General features: G+C 34.4%; 1 protein-coding gene across 1 annotated transcript; it reads right to left on the bottom strand.

Moving 5' to 3' along the window:
* Nucleotides 1–2,384: 2,384 nt before the first annotated feature.
* Nucleotides 2,385–5,105, bottom strand: LOC108474798 (rRNA-processing protein fcf2). The gene is made up of 6 exons (XM_017776815.2): nucleotides 4,907–5,105; nucleotides 4,313–4,568; nucleotides 4,167–4,227; nucleotides 3,309–3,383; nucleotides 3,053–3,168; nucleotides 2,385–2,676 (listed from the first exon to the last, which is right to left on the bottom strand). The coding sequence occupies exons 2-6, from the start codon at nucleotides 4,558–4,560 to the stop codon at nucleotides 2,568–2,570; spliced, it is 609 nt and encodes a 202-aa protein (XP_017632304.1). The 5' UTR covers nucleotides 4,561–4,568; nucleotides 4,907–5,105; the 3' UTR covers nucleotides 2,385–2,567.
* Nucleotides 5,106–23,916: the final 18,811 nt, after the last annotated feature.

Below are 23,916 nucleotides of genomic sequence, written 5' to 3'. Positions count from 1 at the left end.
TAGTTGTCAGTAGGCCCACGACTGCAACAGGAGCAGGCAACCACTAATTGATATTTTATCCGATTTCGTTTCCCGACACAACTAATTGATATTTTATCCGATTTCGTTTCCCGACACAACTCTTGGTACAACCTGGCCAACATGGTTGATCCCTAACTCAGTCGTCCGTATTCATTAAAGTCGGCTAGGTGTAGTAGCCACCTTATGTGTACCAAAATTTGAGATTTATCGACATTAAAATGCCCACGATTAACCTTAGAATGAATGCTCGGGTGTATTGTTCTTTAATGACGTCGATTGCATTCGGAGGAAGCTCTTTGAAATTGGTTTCCAACTACTTAATCCCTATCCGGTCACCTTGAAACTTGTTCGGGACCTTCCTTAAAAATGCCTCGCAAATGTCCTTTTTACTGAGAACGACCGCTAACCTATTGACGTCTGGCCCTTTCATCGATAAACCGAGTTGTAGAGTTGCGTCCTCTAGTGTGATTGTATACTCCCTGCATGAAAGATGGAAAGAGTGTGTCTCCGACCTCCGTCCTTCCACCAACAAGCTGATGAGTGTAGGATCAAATTTTCAACCCTTGAGCATACGAGACGTATGCAAGAATCCCGCGTCTCACAAGTAACCACGAATTTCGATGATTGGAACCTTTGACAAATTGTGTATGAACCCCTTCAAAACACGATCATTCGCCTATTTATATCGACAAAAAAAGTAATTTAAAATATTTTAAAAATAAAAAAATTTAAATTTAACTTAATTGAAAATAATGAAATTTAAAATTTCGTCTTACCTATATCGCTTGAACAACAGAAACGTGCTTGTCATTGAAATGAATCATAGAAGTTTTCATTCGTGAAAATTTAATCGAAATGAATCTAATACGAAATAATTAAAAAATATATTTTTAAACCAGTATATTAGAAAATTTAGAACAGAACTTGAGAAAATTGAGAGAATTAAGAGAGTTGAGAGTTTAAAGAATTGAGAGAGTTGGATTTGAGTGATTTTTTTTTTAAAATGGGATGGTATTTATAGAAAAAAATTTGACCATTGGGCCTTTAAATTTTTTTACCTTTGCCAGCCAACGTTCAAAAAGCCGTTGGAATTGATCATTGTAGGAAAACGCGTCTAGTTGGACTCACTTTCCCTTTTTCTTTCCAAAAATTTATATTTACAATTAAATCAAAATCAAAATTTAATGTGTATAATTACAAAATAAAAACAAAAATTTATGTATCACATTACGTTTTATCAAGACTTGTGTAAATTTCATATTTATCCATAACAGTTGCAATTAGTATTGTTTCTCAAATGGCTTTTTAAGTGAAATATGAGTGATTTTATCCCCAAACAAATGTTAAGCAATCTTTTTAAAACTAGTTTAAGTTGCCTTTTAAAAGCTAGTTTCTCTTTGGCAAATTATAAATTTTACTCTTATTTATATAAATTATAAATATGGTTGATTTATTTATTTAAATTAAATTTTTCAATAACTTATATTAATTACTTAAAAATACTATAAAATATTTTTTATGTTTTATTATAATTTAAATTGAATATTTTATTAATACCAAAATAATAATAATGTGACATCATGGTAATAATAATGACATAAAAAGAAATATACTTTGAATTCGAGTCAATTATTCTTTCCATTATGAAAACTTTCACTAATTTATAATAGTTATTGTATGCTATTTTAATATCTAAAATATTATTTATATATTCAAATCAAATTTTACAAATAATTTATATTAATATTTAAAACTAATATTTTATGTATTAAAATATTAAAAATTTAAACATCATTTTCAATTAACTTATATTTTTACTTTAAACCACCATATTTAAAATGAATATTTTAAAATTTTACAAAAAAACTTATGAAGGCATTATTAAACCAGTTTAGCTTTATTTCATTCCATTCGGTATTCTTTTTTTTTTTTTGAGTATTTAGCATTAATAGTTTAGTTAAAATTATACTTTGCATTTCACAATAAAATTTGATAGAGTTTAACGGAAAAAGTAGACAGCAAAAGGGGATGATGAATTTGAGGATCATTAGGACATTGTCATTGAAAAATACTACATTTATATATAGGAAATTATTTTATTTATTTGTGAAGCATGGATCTGAGCTGGTTGGAAGATACAATAAAGTAGTCTACATGAAAATAATTTTGTATACCAAATTTTGGTTGGAATGCGCTGTCAGTATGACTTTTAACATCCAACAACAAACAAAACAAAGTCTAATCATTTTGCAGTTCTTTGTAATTCTAATCCAACAACAACAACAAATCAAAAACCAATGCAAATTTGCAAAGACTTCATGTTTAAGTGCAGAAAATGTTGGTAACTAGTAAATGATAGCAGATTACTCAAAACCCCTTTGCATTTTTGTATAAATAGCTCCCCACTATCAATCAAAATGCTAAAATATCTAGAATCAAGAAATCCATAGTTCAACTTGTTTCTTGGGACATTGGGCATAAAACTTTCCTTCCACTCTAGTACTACACAGGGTCAAAATTCCAAAACAAAATATAGTGTGGAAACATTAATGCCTTCGTTGCTTTGCTCGCTTGAACGTTTGAAGACCTTTTATCTTCCATTTCTCATTGCCGGCTGGTCGATTACGTTCTTCAATCTCCCGAACCTTGCGCTTCCTGTAAAATAGTTGACAGACAATGAGTGGTTCATCACTATCGTACAAAAGCATTATTGCCTAAATAATAATGATAATAATAAAAAGATAGCAACAATGTTTGACTAGGAAGAAGTTGATACATGGTACTCTCTTCCGTTTATGCATGCAGATTATGCTAGACACTTATCTAAGGCAGGCCACACTAACCAATTCAGTAGTTATGAGTTGTGACAATAGTTTATTCTTAGAACTTTATTTCTGCAACAGCGGAATCGGTAGTATTTCCAGGCCAAACACTTCTTATTCAATCACGGAACTAGGTCTTATATAATGCTATCAAGCATTTAACTGGAAATAAATGACATCTGAAGGAACTTATCAATCCAATATCTCACCTGTATTGCCTAACAGCAGGGTCAGAAAGCAGCTCATCAGCAAGGGTTGGCTTCTTCTCCTTCTTTGTCATTCTACCTGAGTAGTAGTCTGTCACAGATTCTACCACAGTTCCCACCTGCTTGATTGCCAAAGAGTTAAATATTGCAGATAAACCAATTATAGGATGCACATAAAATAGAAGGACAATAAAAACAATGCAAAGTCTCATCATGTCCTCGTGTATTGCTTTGCATTATACTATATTAGTGAACTTGCCTGGAAATACTTCGGCAGTGCTTTGGATTTTGATTCCTTTTTATAGTGTCTCTTGGGATCAATGGCTCCCCTCAACTGTATCACAAACAAACACAAGTAGCCAATGTCAAGAATTAGGTCCATTGGAAACCATGAACATTTAATATCCTAAAACAATAAACCCCTAGAATAAAAAAATCTAGTGAACTCAAATTCAAACTAAAAATCAAAGCAATTATCTTGGTAGGGTCATTAGTTTTGAACATGAACTGAAGATATAGCAATCAACCATTGGATATAAAACAACATGATCCACTTTTGTCAAGGAGTGCACCTAGGCGCACCTGCGCCTTAGCATTATACAACAAAAGTGCCTCAAACCCATTCAGGTGAGGCATATTTGACTAGATGCACATTTTTGTAAGGCAATAGGCATAGAAAAGATCCATATGATTGAAGTTCTCTTTAATTTCTTTTATTTTTCACTTTTTTCGTTTGATAAACCTTCAATTAGAAAAAGAATAATATCAAACCCTATACTTCTCAATATTTGAGCATTCAACAATAAAAATTGACCATGAGGAAATCATGCACATTGGACAAAAAAAAAAGTTCAAGTTTTTGTAAATAAACTAGACCATACTTTAGATTTCACTATATATCTTAAGCTATATATACACATGCAAAAACTCACACACATATAGAGCTTCACTTCACTTGGGTTAGCACTTGTTTTGTGCCTTGCTCCTAAGGTAACATAAGGGTTTTAGTGCTAAAGTGTGCCTTGCGCTCTAGACAAGGCTCAACATCTAAGAAGCGAATGCTGCAAAAGATAAAATTTACAAAAATGCATAAACAAAAGGGAATGCAAAAGGGCACCTTGAGTAATTGAAGATCTTTCTTCAACTCCGGGGTGAGAGTTGGGGCAGGCATATCAAACCTGTTTAAGTAAGAATTGGGAGTTATATGTGGGCGGGTAAAAAAAAAAAAAAAAAGAGGAAAAAAGGGGGAAATATGACGAATACCAGGCGGTGCCAGCAGTGTCTTTGACTTGCTTTCTGAGCAACTTGTTAACCTTAGAAGGATCATTAGGCGGTAGAAAAAGGCCATCGATGAGTTGTGGGTTGGGTTTCCAGAGGGAAGTGCTTTGGGGCTCATTCCCGGATTTAGAAACAGACCCAGAACCAGACATAGAGGCGGTTTTAGATTGGAAAGGCAATGCAGGGAGCTTGGGCTCCCATCTCAGACCAATCACCGCCTTGCTTTCTGGCATGTTTATCCCTGTCGCTCAAGTTGAAAGTATGAGATTTGAGGAAATAAAGCAATGTTCCAAGCAAGGTTTCAAAATAGAGGTGGCGAAGCTAGCGGCGCCGTTCGCCACCGCCAAACACATCAATAGCGGTGCAAATCAATTTACATCAATAGCATTGGATCCCGGCCGCAAATAACAGTCTAACAGACAATAGAGGGGATAACTGTTCGCTACTTCAGCTAAACCGATAGGTTTATATAAAATTCGATAACAAAAACTAACAAGCAATAGGATCAAAAACAGGAAACCAAATATAGGAGAGTGTAAATAGAAATCAATCTTCAAGTTTAGGGTTTCAAAAAATTACCTTACTTAATTTCGAGGCCAGTCGGAAATTTGAAGGTAAGAGAGGGTTTACGATGCTGTGACAGAGTGGCGAGAGGCTTGTTTGGCGGCGGGGGATGTGTGAAGAGGGTTGGACAGGGTCGGAAATTTTTAAGGAAATCTTTTATATTATAGTAGTCAATAGAGAGTTAGTTCGTCAAATAATAGGGGTAAATTATGTGTGATTTAAATTTATGTTTTTGGTGGTTGAATTTCCAAGAGTTATGACACGATGAGTAATATTATTAATTTGTTAATATTATTAATTTGTTATATTTTGGTCATTAAAGGTGTAGTGATTAAAATGTCAATAATTGATAATGATAGTGACTCAATCATAAATTTTTTAAAGTTTGATAAACAAAACGTAATTTAAATTATACATAAATGATTCAATTCATAGTTTACCCTAATAATAAGTGCAGGCTCGACCATTAGGTCGTCTATAGGTGCGGTCGTTTAGGGTCTAAGGCTAAAAGTAATTTAAAATATTATTTTCTAGTTTTTAATGGGTTAAAAAAAAATTTAACTTTTAAAAGTCAAATTTTTTTACCAAATTTTAAAGGGCAAATTTTTTTTTTAGCTTTTAAAGGCTTAAATTTTTTTTTACAACCTAACTTAAAATTTTTTTCTCCAACTTTTAAGGGACTTAAAACCCTATTTCATTGTTTTATTTAGGGCCCCCAAAATGTCAAGAACGGGACTAAATAAGTGGCCAAAATGTCAAGAATTGATAATCCTGGTGACCATATCATAACATTTTTAAAGTTTGATGAACAAAATGTAATTTAAACCAAACATAAGTGATTCAATTTGTAGTTTACCTAATAATAATAAGTTAAATTTATACTACTAATGAACTTTGTTACGAGGTACAAGGAATCAATTTAGGTTATAAAATGAAAAAATAATTGAAAAATAAATATTGAAAAAAAGTTATAAAATTTGTTTGGTAAATTATTTAAAATTAAATATAATTATATTGTTTAATATAGAATAATATAATCTTAAATGAAATACAATAAAATAAAAATATAATCAATTTATTCTCTCTTAAGTGATAAATATTTACTTATAATTTTCTACATTTTTTTGTCAAAAAATAATCTAGTAGTCTTCATGATGGATTATCCAACACATTTAAAAAATCAAATTGTTAAAAATATTATTTTTATATTAAACATGTTCTCAATTGAAAACAATTTAAAATTGAAAGAAAAAGTCAACTTTTTAAATGAATTTTATTATAAGAATATTTATGTCTCTCAATAATTTTATAATTTTTTAAAAATAATTGAAATTACAATTTTAAAATACATCTCAAAATGGATAATTGGTTAAGTTAAATATTTAAATTTCTCTGTATAGTTGAATCCTTAGTGTTGATTTTTAGTTTTTATATAATTTTTCTTCACTCATGGCGTATAACATAATTTAGTTTATATAATTTAGATATAATTAGTATAAACCTAACATAATTTTTAATAAATAATAAATATTTAATTTAATCAAATTAAATCATTCCATTTCAATTATTAACAAATTAGACCATTTACAAAAACACCATTAAATTACTTAACAAAAAAAATAATATCCTTACTTAACATATTTTTAACATATGAGCAAATTAATAACTAACTGGCATTTTAGATAATTTTCTAAACAAAATTATTAAGAAAATTAGTTTTTCAAATGTCGCAGGGTGCAAGGTACCTAATCTTGCAAAGTGTAGCATTTTTAGGGAGTGTAAGTATTTGAACTTAGGAAAAAAATTTAAGAACATTTTATGAGTTCAAAAGTTTGAAAACATTTGAAACTTGAGATAAATATTGATTTGATGGGAATATAGTTTAAGATAGAGCATGCTTTATAGTTGGTGTAATTGATGTGAGAGCTGATGATGGGTTACGTGTCACTTTCATATTAGTTTGAGGAGCGACTTATTTGGGAACACATTGTCATGTTTTTTTAGCATGTTTTACTCCTTAAACCTTTATAGGGTCATTGATGTTGAATTTCTTGATGAGTAGTAAACTAACTAAAAACCTAATTAAGGCAAGTGCACCTATCAATTAATAGTATAGTTACGATGAGCAAAGATATCGTTCTCATGAAGACTAAAAGTACTAGTAATTACCATATTTCTATTATTTAATCGATAAACTCGAGTGATTGATTAAAAACTAAAATTAACAAAATTAATTAACTACGAACACAACAAAGAACAATTTAGGAAATTAAATGATTAAAAACCAATAAGCGAAATAATAATCAGGAAAGAATTCACCTAGACTTCATCTGTCACTATCAATCTAAATTACGCAATTTATTTACTTAGTATTCTTTCTAATTAAATCCCTATTATCGCATTAACTCGATTTATGGATTCCCTTAGTAGATTTGACTCTAATATGGTAGATTTATGTTATCTTATTTCTAGGATTTCATGCAACTCCACTCAATTACGTTAGATCTACTCTTAAACAGGGTCTATTCCTCATCTGATTTAAGCACATCAAACATGGATCAATAGTCTAGAAATATCAAATAAAGAGTTAAACACACATAATTAAGAACATGATCTTAGTATTTATTATGTAAAAAAAAATCAAACGATAAAATTCATCATAGGGTTCATCTCCCCTAGGTGTTTAGAAAATTAGTTCGTGCTTGAAAATAAAAACATCCAAAATATAGTATATCCGAAAGGAATAAACTCATTATAATCTCCTAAGAAATCAATTGGGGGTCTTTAATCTTGACGGAAATCTTCTTCAGAATTGGCTTCAATGGTGTTTTTCGAGTTGTTTTCTTGAGTATTGTATGATGACTCACTCCTATCTTCATAATTTGTCATATATACGTTTGTTTTCTTGCAATTTAGGGTCCAAATTTGCGAAATTCACACGACCTGCCACATGACCGTGTGGCAGCTTGTGTGGCCAGGATGTGTGGAAAGGGTTAGCCTGTGTAGCTCCTATAACTCGCTCCGATTCTCGCTTCTTTTGCTTCCAAATACTTTCTTAAATATAAAAGCATGAATTTGAAGGATTAAGAGAATAAAATTCACCATTAACATCGAATAATCACCCAAAAACGCATTAAGAATGAGTTTAAAACATGTTACTTTTAACACTTATCATTTCCACACCTCAATAGTTTCCTTACTTTCTTTAAGATCTTCCTTTTTTCCTTGAAATTTATTCTCGCATTTAATGTATTGAGTTTGAAATTTCTTTAAGGTAAGGAGTTAATAAAAGAAAATTTTGGATGATGATGTTGCATTCAACTTTTTGGTAAGTTTTAGATTTCTTTTTCTTTGCTACTTATGAAATTCATTAATGATAATGGTTGGTCAGGGGAAAACCATTGGTGGGAGGAGAATTATAGTTCAGTAAGTATAAGCTTATGGGTTTGAAGTAGAAAAGGTCGGAAGATGTGGTGGTAAATGATTAAACTACTACAAGGTTGGAATTGAAAAGGTTATTGCAATGTTGCAGTTTGTATATCAACAAATATAAGCTTGAGTTCTTCCTTAGCCTATATACTACTTAGGCGACCTACCTCACAATCTTGATGGGAGTTCTAGCTTTTTTTTTCTTAATCATTTGATATCTTCGAGGTAGGGTTTCACTTGCCTCTACATCATTTTTTTGTGTGGTGCTAAAATCATATTGTATAGATTTCACAAAATTTGTAGGCATGCCTTGGAGGAATTTAACCACTTTCTTCTTAAATTATCATACTTATAAAGAGCTTTCATATCTAGCTTATTTTTAAAACCTCTTCAAACTTATGTCTAGAGTTCAAAGGGAGGACTAGTGTATGCAAGGGATGTTATATTTCACAAAATAACAAGGTAAAGAAAAGATGTTGATCGAGCATATCCTAAATAATCATTTGTTCAGATAAGGAAGAATATGTTTTGGTTAACCATTTATTTTCTAAAGAATTCCTTTTTCTTATAAGGTGGTCGTTTCTTGGTAATGCAACCTTAGATTGCCTTTGATCGATGAGTTTGCGATGAAGCAATCTTATAGGCTATGTTAGGGAAACCTCTTGGAGGTAGAAAAGTAGATCACACTAAGAATTCTTATTTACATGGCTTGGAAGGGAAGAGCCTAATAATTACAAGGATTAGAACTTGGTGAGGAGACTTAAAGAAGATGAGAAAGGCTCATGCATATTAGTATGTGGTTGAACTATCATGATGGATATAACATCATGTAGAAAATTTCTAATAGACCAGATAGAAGAATCAAGAAGATTCTTGGTGGTATATGCCCATTGCCTTGAATAAAAATAGATGTAACGAGGGGCTCATGGAGACGATTTATGTAACAACCCATTTTTTAGTGAAATCGGAACAGTAGTTTTGGGACCACAAATCCGATCCAAAAATAAAATTTATTTTCATTTTATTACATGGTCCATAATATGCTAGAAACATCATGTGAAAATTCTGATAATTAAATTTTATCAATTTAATGCTTAATTTCGGGATGGACAAAATCGCATAAAATGCAAAAGTTGAATTCTAGTAGCTAGAAGGATTAAATAACTAAGGAATTCAAAATTGAGGTCCTTATATGGTAATTAGACCATTAAAGAAAAGTATGTAGATATTTTGATGACTCATCCATGGAAATATAGAAAAAAGGGCAATGACTAAATTGGAAATTGAAAAATAATTAATTAATTAAAAAGATGATAAAATATATCATCTTATTTTTATGTCATCTTCAACCTAAAATACATGGAAACCCTAGGAGAGAGAGAATAAACTTTCATGGCTTAATTGGGTAAGTTTCCTTGTCCCGTTTTTAGTAATATTGATATTTTTGAAATCGGGATAGCTTAATCTATCTATTTGGGGGATCAATTTGAAAAGTTATCAAAGTATGAAATTTGGGTCATGGATGTATATGCTGAAAATTAAAAATTTATGGTAGAAAATGAAAGGTTGTTGATAGATAAACAACTTTTACAAAGTGATTTTTGGTGAAAACATGATTTAGGGACTAAAATGTAAAGTTGTGAAAATTGATGAAATTTTTTGAAACTTATAGAAAATATGTGCTATAAATTCTACTTTGAAATTTCGGTTAGACTTGGAACAGGGAGTAAATTGCATAAGTTTCATTTTCCAAGCCTAGGGATGAAATAAGAATTTATGGAAAAGTTAGGGGCATAATGGTAATTTTACCTAGGACGTAAATTGAGTCCAATGAGTATGAAATGTATGAAATTAATCAACATAAATTCAAGGTTAGATCGAGGAAAAGAAAAAGTTTCGGATTAGTAAATTATTTACGCGAACAAGTGTCGAGAGAAGTTCGTGTAACTTAATCGAGCATGTAAATATGTTAAATGGAATTTTGTGTTTGTATGGAATGTGACTTATATTTATGTGAATATTATAAATGTGTGAAATGATTACATCTTCGAAAATGTCGGAAAAAAGGGTAAAGTCTCGTTTGAATATTGAATTTCGATGAATATATGTGCTTCCCGAAATGAATGAGGTCCTGCATTTGTTATTGATGGGATTTAGCTAGGACGAGTAATCCTATTGTCCTAGTTATAGAAAGGATTTAGCCCGGACGGGTAATCTTGATATAATACCTCTCGAGTATACGTTACAATTAGGAATTAGCCTGGACTGGTAATTTTGTTATACGATATGTGGCTCGAGAATGTGTTCCTTGATTAAATGGCCTAATGGGTACTCTTGAATAAGAATTGACGGATTATTGAATCGTACACCTCGAGTGTACTACTTGAGCATTCATCGGAAATTCAATGATTAAACGGACAAAACTCTTGGCATGATGAGAGAATTACGAGATGAAATGATAAAGTCTTGAAATGATGTTGCATGATGAGCTCATCTATGTTTACTTGATGTATATGAAATTTTGTGACTAACATATTTGATTGAATGCATGTGTTTAGGCAATTTTTCCAAGTTGATGGAAAACATGATATTGTATGCTTAGATTTAATAAACGGGATTGGTAAGTTTAGTTTCTGTTATATGAACTTACTAAGCATGTAATGCTTACTTTGTTTTATTTTTGATCGCGTGATTCGTAACAAGTAATAAATATTTATAATGAAGATCAAACCTAGACTAACTATTATCACGACGAAAAGACAAGCGCACCTATCGAACAATCATATAGTAATGGCAAGACCAGGATATCATACCCAAGGGAACCAAAAATACTAGTAATAACTATCTTTTTATTATTTAACCTAGAAATAAAGGGGGGTTGTTTATTAAACTGATTAACTAAACTAATTAACTAATTAAACTAAGGCAAATAGAAGATTTGGAAAAAGACTTGAAGAAGAGTAATTGATAAAGACGACACCCAAAGAGGAATCCACCTATGATTTCACTTGTTATCTGACTCTGAACCAGACGATTTATTCACTTGACTTGATCCGTGAGACTCCCTAACCTATATTATTATCTCTTTCGAGACTAATAACGTCTAACCCTCAGTTGAATTAATTAAAATCTCTTTCTTAATTAAAACCCCTAGGGAAGCAGTAAATCACTCTATGGACTCCTATATTAGGTTTCACCCTAATTCGTCAAAATCTCGTAACCCTATGTTTAGGCATTCGATCAACTCTGCTTAATTATGAGAAATCTACTCTTAGACAGGGACTTTTGCTCCTCTGCATAAGCACATCAAATTATGAATTAATACCCAGAATATTAACTCAAGCATTAAGAACACATAATTAAGAACAAATCAAGTATTTATCATACAATTTAGATAATAATAACAAGATCCGTCATAGGTTTCAACCGCCTTAGGTATCTAAGGGGTTTAGTTCATAATAAAATAAGAGTACATCTCAAAAGTATGAAAATAACAAAACATAAAGAAAACTCTAAAACCTCTGAAGGAATTCTGAGAGAGATCTTCAGTCTTGGAGTAGCTCCGACTTTTGGGATGGATCGTCTAGCTTCCTTCAAGTAATTCCCGATGTATGGTTCTGTATTCCAGAAAAGTTCTGGAGGGGAGCCCTTTTAAGTCATACTTAGGGTGTTTATATAGGCTTTGGATTGGCTTTCTTCCTCCCTAAGTATCATTTTCAGTGTAAAATACAATTATTTGAAAAAGGGACACGCCCGTGTGCCACGGCCGTATGATGTGATTGCCAGGCCGTGTTCAATCTGTTAAATTGCACACGGTTGTGTGGGTCAATGGCTACGCCGTGTGAATCATAAAAGCCTTGGTCGACACCCTCGAAAGACACAGACGTGTGAGCTGCCCGTGTGGCAAGGCTTAGGCCGTGTCATCTTCTCGATTTGGTCCGTTTGTCCCTATTTTGCTCATTTTTGGCTCCGTTTGACTATTGGTGCTCTCCTGAGTACAAAACATGAAATAACCGGATTAAGAGCACCAAAATCCACAAATCTAGTAATAAACATCCATAAATATGCTAAGTATTTGGGGTAAAAATATGTATAATTTGGCGTTTATCAAATACCCCCACACTTAAGCATTTGCTTGTCCTCAAGCAAAACGCTCATTTACTGCTAGAATTCATTCTTTTCAATTACATAATCATTACTGATAATGTTACAAACTATTCCACGGAAAATCATACAGTGAGAATTCAACTTTAGGGGCATTAGAAACCTCAAACAATTTAAATCGAATATTTTGATAATAAAATCATAGGTAATCTCCTTTCTCTAAGTAATTAACTTTAGTCCTAATTATACAAGAGATGACGTCCTCACTAAAGATTCACTCAAATCACTCAAAGTGTTTAAGGTTCATGATTAAGCACTCGATTGTCTAACATGAGAAGTTATTACCATAGGCTTGCATGAAAATCAAATCTCCACCACTTGTAAATGATATGATACACAAATCAAAAGGTCTTTGCATGGCTGTAACGGGGTTTAGGTTATGGGTATGGATACAAGCTGAAGAGAAAAAGGTTAGAATCGAGATAATTTCAATATATTACCCTACTATAAAAAACTTAATTACTGAATCACAAACAAATATCTGGAACTATATTACATGAGCTTTCTTTTTTTTTTCATGACAAGTTTAGCTTGCTGAAGATTACAATAATAATACTGAGTTTTTTTTTTAAGAACAAATCAAGTCAATACAATATAGAAATCATAACAAATCAAGTCAATACAATATAAAAATCATACTTCATGATTCAGTAACAAAAAATGGTGAACATAGTGAGGTAACAATATTAAATTCAATCTCGATCAAAAGGGTCAAATTAAGTAAGAAGATTTCAACAATAATGGGTTAATGGGTTAATGATGAGGGTTAATCAATAAAAAGGGTTAGTAGGCTTAAGGGGGTTCACTAATGGTTTAATTATGTGGGAAGACTTTTTATGGAGTAAGTGGGTTAAATCCTAAGTGCATTTATCATCTCAGTATATCAAATCATACGTGATCTCGACATGTATAATCGAAGCAAGTTCTAGAATAACAGTTCAATATTGACACACTCAAACCACAAAAGAAGTGAGCAAGAAAGAAAGCTATATGCTCAAAAGGCTCAAAAATCTCATAAAAAATTTGGGTTATTGATGTCATTCCTGTATATTTAAGATTTCAAGATAATACCTCAATTCAGGACAATAACCTAAAAATTTTAGTTCTCAAAATATCAACTTATCATGCTCGATTCTCTAATGTCCTATAATCGAATAATCATGCATAACTCCCATGGTCTAATTCATGACATATCAACAATAATTATAGATCAATCAGAATTTATTCTATCAACATTATGAGAAAGCCACTTAAGCATAAGATCAAATTCAGGGATTTGAGAATAATGCAAAAAGTTAGGTATCATGTTCATGTTCACCCCCGACACTTAAGATGTACATTGCCCTCAATGTACAAAGATAGACTATTCAAAATAAAGAAAATCATAAGAGGGAAGGAGGTGAAACTCCCTATTATATGGATGCGGAGCTTGATTTTGAGGCTGGAGTGTTTGGGGAAAGTGGTAGCTGCTATTGTTCTTGGCTAGATGAAGAAATTGGGTCGTTGAACATGGCACTCGTGAGGTATTGTTCCCCATTTGTTTTCTTATTTCGTAAAATATTCCTAGTAGCTTTGCTTGGAAGCCTGTAGAATCATGAAGAGCTTATTAAGAGTTGGTGTGGAAGAGAGCGTAGTGGGATTACTTGTTAGAAATACCAGAAAAATGGAGAAAGTAAAATTTACTAATATAGATATGTCTTTCAAAAGAAAATAATTAAAATAAAAATAAAAATAAAAATAAAAATAAAAATAAAAATAAAAATAAAATAAAATAAAAATAAAAATAAAAATAAAAATAAAAAGATAAGAGGATTCAATGATCCTTGTCAGTGGGGCCCTCAGGTGGTGGCGTTGGAGTGGCGATGTGAAAGTGCTGGCACAATTGCTGGATCATGGCTTGCATGTCATCCATCTGTCTATCACGTCGCCGATCTCGCTCGTGGATCATTTCGAACTGGGTAGTGCAATATTGCTCGAAGTGAGCGAGTCGATCGGAAAGGTTGCCAATGAAGCAGCCGCATAAACTGGTCGTTCCCTAGGTGGCGTGGTAGAAGGCTTCTCGTGCTATGGGGGGACATCATCAGGAATGTCCTCAAGATCCTCCTTGTCAATAGCATGAGTAAGACGGTACTGAGGAGGATCGGTCCCACGTCAGCGCTCAATCATCCTCATGTGTAACATAGTCGTGATGCCCTGTGGGGACATCTGACCTATTAGTGTAAGCGCTGATGACTGGCCCACGGTGTTGAGGATACCGAAGTGTCTAGTAAGGCGCGTCACGTAGGGGCCGATAGAGATTACTTCCTTCCGATACCGCTCGGTCTGATGGCGAATGGCGAAAGCGACGAAGTATGCCAAGTCAGTCACGTGTGCATTCGCCATGCACCATAAATAGTAGGCATCGTGGGTGTTGACGACACCGGTGCTCTCTCTCTTTCCGGTCAAGGTGTGTGCCAATATGGCATAGAGATATCGTAAGGGGGCGAGAGCTGAGGCCTTCGAGCGGCTGGGGTTGTAGGTGGGAGAGAGTGGTGCCAAAACCTTCTAGCACAAGGAGGGAGAAATGTGGATATTGCGTGTTAGTGCATTCATGTCCTCCTCCTCCATAAACTCATCGGTGTAAAGTCCCAGAGCGACTCTAAACTTTGGGACACTCATCGTGCGAACTAGACCACCTAATCGGAAGTGAATGGTGATGGGGTCGTCATTGTTCGTCATTACCACCTGTAAATGAAAAGTAGAGCATAATTCTAAAGTTAGCTTTAAATAAGTGGGTTCGGTAATAGGGAAGAACCGTTCCTATGGGTCTGTGGACAGGAGGGTGCAGATGGCATCAGCTAGCTGGACTTGCTCTACGGCAGCCCAGTCGATACAGTGACCTGTAGTGAGGGGTCGCGTGTGTAGTATCTGAAATAGCTCCTTCTGCGAAGCTTGCGGAAACTTAAGGAATGGGTGCTGAACTTCGACTGTAGCACGTACCGAGGAAGAACTCAGTCCCCTACGTCTCTTTGAGGATGGAACTGCAGCCTTGTTGCCTCTCGATGATGATATAATGGACCTGAAAATGTATAAGCATTGATATCGTAGGTCCAAGATATGTTAACATTTAATGATATCAAGCGAGAGGTGAGAAATTTATATGATTATTCAGAAACATTTACTGGAATCAAAGATGCATCATTAGTTAAGCAAGAATCCTATAACTAGTATATGCTATTTAGTAACTTAAATAGTTCAAATATAGAAAATACTAAAGCAAATTCCTAAGGTATTCAGGTTGAGAAAGTGAACCAAAAGCTACTGTAGGGTGGCGCACGGGCGTGTTGGTGGCGAGCACGGGTGTGTGGCGTGGGGTTACAACCGTGTGGGGGAAAAATAGAGGGAAAAGAGAGGGGAAAGTGAGGATTAACGCAGGGGGAGTGGAGTTTAGGGTGGTTTGGGGGTTGAGGAAGTGAGAATCTGGGGAATGGCAGCTGGAATAAGGATTAGGGAGTGTAGAAGGGGAGATTTCGGCTAGGGTTTTGAAAGGAAGAAGAAAATGAACAGTGATTTGCTTATATAGGGGAGGGCCACACGGCCTAGGGCCACGCCCGTGTACTCTGAAGGTGAGCCCGTATCTTTCAAAATTTTCAATTTAGGTCGTGCCCGGCTACTATCCCACGCCCGTGTGTCTTGGGCGTGTGTGGCACATGGCCATATCGCACGACCATGCCTAGCCTTGTTCGCTTTTCCCACGCCCGTGTGTTAGGGTACCACGCCCATGTATTATTGTCCATGGCTTATCGGCACGGGCGTGTCGCACGCCCTTGTCAAAGAAACAGAATCAAGCCTTGCCCCTGGCACGCTCGTGTTTTTCTATTCCCACACCCGTGTTCACCTATCAAGTTCACCCACGGCCATGTCGCACGGCCGTGGGGATTTATCACATCCTGTGTTTTGGGGAAATCATGTCCTATTTCCACACGACAGTATCACACGGCTGTGTCTCTTCCCCTGTTTGGCCACGGCTTTAGGCACGCCCATGTCCCTGGCTGTGTGTACTGAGAAACTTTGTTATTCAAAGATAAATTTAATGATTTAAAGTGTTAGAAATAAAAAAAATAAAGAAATCTAAATATGTTAGTGCTCGGGTTGCCTCCCGAGAAGTGCTTATTTATAGTCTAAGCTCGACTTACCTCTCTAGTGAATGGTCAGGGTGGTTCGAGGAGTTTTTACTCCTCATTTCTGCTATCTATCTCATCAAGATAAGGTTTTAATCGGGTGTTGTTTACCTTAAAAGTGCCGAACTTGGGATGACTCACCTCCACCGTACTGAATGGAAAAATACTGAGTACCGTAAGAGGGATTTCCTCATTCGGTGTGGTAGTGACAATGTGGGGGTCTGCAGCATCTAGTAAGACTCTATCGCCAACCTTATGTTGATTTGGAGAGGTATCGGGCTTGTTTTGGCGTAGTTTCGATTTATCATGTGTTCTTGGTTTGTGTGGCGCCATTCATCTAGCTCCTCTATCCGCAGCCTTCGTTCTTCATGAATGTGGCCTCTATCATTACTAGAACATGGCTCACGAATTTCTTTCAAACTTAATTTCTGCAAAGCAGGTTGTGTCATATTGTCAGTTTTAGTAGACTGGTGTGGACTATTACCTTCATTGTTTGATGGGATGCCAAAAGTACGAGCTTGAAGGGTGATCGTTTTGTCTCCCACACGGAGTGTAAGCTCACCTGTGCCAACATCAATAATTGTTTTAGCAGTTGCTAAAAAGGGCCTCCCTAAAATCAAAGGGGTGTTATTATCTTCTTCTATGTCTAGAACAATGAAATCAACAGGAAATATGAACTTATCTACTTTCACTAGTACATCTTCAATAATACCCTTAGGGAATCTTATAGTTTTATCTGCCAATTGAATGCTCATCCTAGTTTGTTTAGGTTTCCCAAGACTTAGTTGCTTAAACATTTTGTAAGGCATTATGTTAATACTAGCCCCTAAATCAGCTAATGCATGACTTATATCTAAACTACCAATTAAGCAAGGAATTGTAAAACTCCTTGGATCTTTCAATTTGTGGGGTAGCTTATTCTGTAGAATAGCTGAGCAGACTTCGTTTAGCTCCACATGCGACGCTTCGTCTAACTTTCACTTATTTACTAAAAGCTTTTTTAAAAATTTCATTGCATTTGGCATCTGTGACAAAGCCTTAATAAACGGTAAGTTAATATGTAATTTTTTTAAAAGTTTAAGGAATTTACTAAATTGTTCGTTTGAGTGGTCTTTCCTTGTCGTGTTAGGGTATGGGATACGAGGCTTATATTCTTCATTCACCAGTTTGTTTGAATTTTGATCCACCTCACCTTGACTCTTGCTTACCACAGTTTCTTGCCTCGGTTCTGGGTAAGGCTCGACGACTCCTTCGTCATTTTGGATATTAATTGCGTTGAGCTGTTCTCTTGGGTTAGGTTCAGTGTTACTTGGCAAGCTACCTTGTGGTTGTTTGGAGATTAGTTTAGAAAGCTGGCCTATCTGAGTTTCGAGCCCTTGGATTGATGCTTGTTGATTCTTAAGTGCTATCTCAGTGTTCTGAAAGCGAGTTTCCGACACCGAAATAAACTTTGATAGCATCTCTTCAAGGTTTGGCTTCTTGTCTTGTTGATAAAGTGTTTATATAGGCTTTGGATTGGCTTTCTTCCTCCCTAAGTATCATTTTCCGTGTAAAATACAATTCTTTGAAAAAGGGACACGCCCGTGTGCCACGATCGTGTAACGTGATTGCCAGGCCGTGTTCAATCTGTTAAATTGCACACTGCCGTATGGGACAATGGCCACGCCGTGTGAATCGTGAAAGCCTTGGTCGACACCCTCGAAAGACACGGGCGTGTGAGCTGCCCGTGTGGCAAGGCTTAGGCCATGTCATCTTATAGATTTGGTATGTTTTGTCCCCATTTTGCTCATTTTTGGCTCCGTTTGACTCTTGGTGCTCTCCTGAGTACAAAACATGAAATAACCGGATTAAGAGCACCAAAATCCAAAAATCTAGTAATAAACATCCATAAATATGCTAAGTATTTGGGGTAAAAATATGTGTAATTTGGCATTTATCAATTTTCCCTTGTTTTATAGTGCTTGGAAGCTTGCGAAGGTTGGAGATCATTGGAGCATCATCACACTATCCACTAGCTTATTTTAGGTATATATATAGTAAAATCATTTTGGTATAATAGCATGTATAGGCTAACTTGGCCATAGATGGCTTAATTATATGGTTTCTAATCTAGACATTGGAATGATTAGTAATGGTTGTTTTTGATATACTTGTAATGTCATACTATGGTAGCTACATACATGTTAAATGGTTGTTCAAGTTATGCCTATCATATGAAATATACCAAAGGAAGATTATAAACATGTATGCATGCAATGGTATGCCTTGTTGAATGATGGAATTTGTTTAATTTGAATGCTTGAATTGGTTGGTATTGGATGTGAGTTTTAAGTGCAGGTCATTGGTGAGATTTTGGGTGAGAAATGAAGCTAGAAATAGCTTTATTTTGTCCACATAAGCGAACCTGCAGTAGTGTGTCTAGGCAAGTGTGTGACACTGACTTTAGTACATGGGCGTGTGGTTAGGTCGTGTGTCTCCTGCACCTTAAATTCGAGAAAATAGAATGCTCAGAATTGAGCCCACAGGCAGAGACACTGGCGTGTGCCTCAGCCGTATGTACTACACGGCCTAGAACACGGGCATGTGTCTTGGCCGTGTGAAACTTGGACCTAATTTCAAAAGAATTTAGTTAACCACACGGCCTAGCACACGGGCGTGTGGCATGGCTGTGTGCACAAGTCAGAGAGTTACACGGGCTCAAACACGACCTCTAGCACGGGCGTGTCCCTTGGACCACACGGGTGTGTGAGCCCTGTAACTTAGAAAAATTTTGAAATGTCATGAAAAATTCTTAGAGTTTCCGATTAAGTCCCGAATCGATTCTAATGTTCGTATTTGGGCCTCGAGAGTCCATTTAAGGGATGACATGAATAATCTCGGTTAATGAACAGTTACATGAGTTATCTGAAAGACGTTCTGAAAGTTTCGGTAATGCTCCATAGCCTTGTTTCGACGACGGATGCAGGTTAAGGGGTGTTACAGTGCAAGTTCTCTGATGTTGGTTGACATCACTAAAAGTGTTACACCCTAAAATTGGGCCTAGTAGTTTTGAGGGTAATTTATGGATTTTAGCTCAAAATGTGTTTGGAAATTTGAAGCATGGTAAACCAAAAATATATTCGATTATGGCTTTTTGGTAGTTAAATAGATTTTTGAAAAAAAATGTAGAAAAGACCTCTAATTTTACAAGAGGAATATTTCGTAAAAGGGATTAAATTAAGAGTAGTTTTAAAAAAATGTACTAACTTTTAAATCAGCCTAATTCTTTCCCCATTTTCACCTTATTTTGACGATTAAAAAAAGAGAGCATATTCGCCTATTTGTGTTGTCCATTGAAACCCCAAACCTCAATAATCTATATTGATCCACCAAAATCTAATCCTTTTGATTTTTATCAAATCTCGAACACCAAATCCCTTCCAAATACAAAGAGAAAAACCACAAATACCATTGATTTTACCATTGTTCAAACTCATGGGTTTTTTGAATTTTCAATAAAACACTAATTTTTCTCCCATTGAAGGTAATGATTCATTTTTTTATTAGTTTTTGATGATATTTAACCTTTTAAATTGAGTTTTTATCTATTTAATTGTCAAATTTGAATAAATTTCGAAATTTGGGTCGTTAATGGTGAAGTTCAAGATTTTGAATGAAAACGATGTTTCAAAGTAGTTTTTAACTTGTTTTGATGTGATTATAAGGTTTCTAAACCTTCCTAAAGTTTTGTTAAATAATTCTAAGGTTTTATTGAGTTTTCATGAAAATTGCCATTGTATGTTGAAATTTTGGAACCATGAATCTGTGTAGTTTTGTGTAGTTTGAAGGTTTAGAATTATTCTTAGATATATAATTAGATGATAGGAATCAGTTTTAAGCAATGGGAATGAGTAGGAGTTGAGATTTTTGCATTTCGGCTAAGCTAGTCGAAGTTTCAATTTCAAGAGGATCTAGCTTAGGCTTGTGTTTTTGGTTGCTTTAGGTGAGTTTGGGGCTGAATATTAATTATGTTTGTTGTGTGGTTAAATTTGTTAAAGATTCAAAACTGATGGAGCTTTTGACGAGCAAGACAAAAGGAAAGGAAAAGCTAGTTTAGGCTTTCGGCGACTGGGCGAAAGCGTGAACGGTGAGTGTTTGGTATCGTTGCTTGTAGACATGATTAATAGTGTTAAATGGGTGCTTAGGAGTTGGCCAAACCCCTATTGTAAGTTTTGAGTGTAAGCTTTATTATTCCTATCATTACTTTTCTGTGATATGTGATTATGCGAAGTGGATTGTGTATTATGATGTGTAAATGTGATATGAGATGTATGCTTGAGATAGCTAATGTGGAATATGTTAATTATGGGCATGTTAAACTTGCTGAATGAAAGTGACGATGTTGTGTTAATGATGTATATATGTAGTGAAAGAGTGCAGAAAACGGTAAGAAAATGTGTGTTTTAATTGTGGAAACTTTGGCCTTATGACCTTTTGGGACTATTGGATATAGTTGGCATGCCATAGGGTTGTGAGTACTCAACCATGTGTTGTGAATTTGAGGCATTGAGGCCTGGGACAGTTTGGAGAGATAAATGAATGAGAACTAAGCTCTGTTCAGCGGGATATGTTGGTGTACTGGAGAGTGTTAGCTAAATGCTAGACTTTTGGGATATGTTTGGCTCATCGAGTCATTGGTCTGTTGGAGATCCATGTATTCAATGTGTGGTGATAGAGCCCACTTCTATGTTTCATAGCCTCAAGTGCCAATTTATCATTAAATGTGACATTATAAATGTGATGTATGGTTAAATATATGATTAATAAGCTAGTTGAGTTGGTAAGAATTGCATGAATTTTTTAGTATGTCATTATAGTAAATTGTTTATGTAATTGTTCTTTGGTCGTTTTCATTTAACATGTGAATTCATTTTTATTTGGTGGTTATTTTGATCATTCACTGAGCTTGCTTAAGCTCACCCACTCTTCTCTAAACCTTTACAGATAGTTAGTGTTACTGGTGTGGGCGGTGCGAAAATTCCAAGGGAGTGGTCCAAGTTAGACTTAGTAATTGAGTAGGTGATTTTATAGCTATTATTTTGAACTGTGGGAATAAGGCCGTATGGTAGATTTTTTGATTGATTATTGCCATAATGTTTTAGCTAAATGTTTGATTTTATAACTCATAGAATTCATAGACGTTTGCTATTAGTTTGTTGGTTTGCTTGGCTTAAATATTTGATGACGCATTGAACTACAAATATGGACATTTTGTTGATGAATATTGAGGTTTTATAAACTTGTTGAAGTGGTATATGTCTAATTTTGTTGAATGCACTATTTTGTGCAGAGGTATCGTTAATCGGGTATTTAGTATTGATACCTCCATGTTGAAATGAATGTACAGGAAGTCAGTAGCTTAGTTTGTTATAGATACCTTTTTTCGAGTATCGATACGGGGTGAAAATATAGATACTTTTTGAATTGTATCGATAAATTGCTGGGTTTTAAATTTTGCTGAGAAACAAAATACTAAAAAGGTACCGATTTTCTAAACTGTATCGATACCCTTTAAGAGAAATACCGATACTAGATGTGAGTGCCGATACCTATGTGATTTATTCAGAAATTTTCGTTAAGTGGTCTTTAAGCTAGCTTCTAACTCGTTATAAGGTTATTTAATGTATGGTTAGTAATTTTAACCTCATCTAGGGTAATTTAGACTTAAACCTCCTATAATTATTTGATTATGATGATAAAAAAATGTCAATAAGATGTATTATGCTTTGTTGATGATGTGATATAAGTGTAGCATCTTCTTTCTCTGGATCAACGACTGAGCTAGGTATAGGGTGTTACTGAAAGGGTTGACAAGGGTGGAGTGCAACCTAATTTGATTTTTGAAGGTTTTGATGTGTGACTCGATGCTTTTGTTGATGATGATGTAAGGACATGTGATGAAGAGCACAAAATTATCGATCTTGTAGATAAGACTTTATGGCAAGCCCTTCCTCTATCCACATAATAAAAGTTAGATCTAATAAGGAGGTTCCTCTTAATGTGCCTCCTCTAAGGTAGTCCTGTCACATCTCAAAAATGGGGTTAGGAGAATCGGGTTTGTAAAAACTAAGAGTGGTCACGCCTCTATTTATAAAGTTAACTTTGTGTGTTTGTAAATAAACCGAGGGTTTGAAATAGATACCAAAATTAGGGTCTTAAATAATTAATTAAAGTATTAAAATAATATAATTAGGTTTTATCATATTAATCTAAAACGAAACTAGGTTAAGAGGTTTAATTTGAAAATAATGTGTTTTAATTCTATTAAAAAATATGTGAAAAAAATGTGAATTGATGAATATGAACAAAGGTTATGTGCATTAGAAAAATTAAATATGTATCGTTCAGTGACTAAATTATGCAAGAAAATAATAATAGGCTTGATGGTTAAATGTTACTATCTTATCCTAAAAGTCCTAAGTTCAAACTCCATTCCACTTATTTCCTCTCATTTTATTTTCAACAAGGTAGAATAAAAACCACATTAAAATATATACAATTAAGAGTAAAGGTTAAGCAAGAAATAGGCCGTCGGCCTAATGGTTAACATGCCACTCCTCTCCATTTATTGCCCAAGTTCTTGTCACTTCTTCTCCTTTAATTTTGTAATTTCAACAAAAACACCCTAAAACATTTCTATATGATTAAGCGTAAAAAATAAATAAGAAATGAGTGATAGCTCAATGGCTAAAGCGTTAGTTTCCCTATATGACCCTAGGTTCAAATCTTTCCTTCCCTTTTTATTTTAGGAACTCAACAAGTCGCCAAAAAGAAAACAATATGTACAATTAGGTTTGGACCACACCCTTCCCTTTCATTTTCTTTTGAAATTCAACCAGCTTTGGGGAAATTGCAAGTGATACCCCTAGGGTTACAAACCCCAAGAATTGACCCAATTCTTTCATAATTAGAATTTATATCTTGGCCTTCCTCAAAATTCTAATAGAGTCCATATCATTTTCTCATATTTTTCTAATTAAATTATCATATTGCCCATTTTCAAATCTTAATAGAATTTGCACTCTATTTTTTTATTTATTATTTATTTATTTAATTTCCCATTTCTTTACACCATATTTTCATATTAATTGTTAATAATTATTTTGCTTTCCCAAATCAAATCATCCTCTATACAATTGTTCTTTCTATCAGTTTTTTGGTAGTTTTCGTCAATAGAATCCCTATTCTTGTCAAGAATCGGTAAGTACATCTTGTTTCTAATGTTTAGATCCC

The sequence above is a fragment of the Gossypium arboreum genome, chromosome 3 (genome assembly GCF_025698485.1).
Source record: "Gossypium arboreum isolate Shixiya-1 chromosome 3, ASM2569848v2, whole genome shotgun sequence".
In the NCBI taxonomy this organism is placed as follows: domain Eukaryota; kingdom Viridiplantae; phylum Streptophyta; class Magnoliopsida; order Malvales; family Malvaceae; genus Gossypium; species Gossypium arboreum.
Note: the sequence above shows the minus strand (reverse complement) of the source record. Positions and strands in the feature narration are given on the sequence as shown.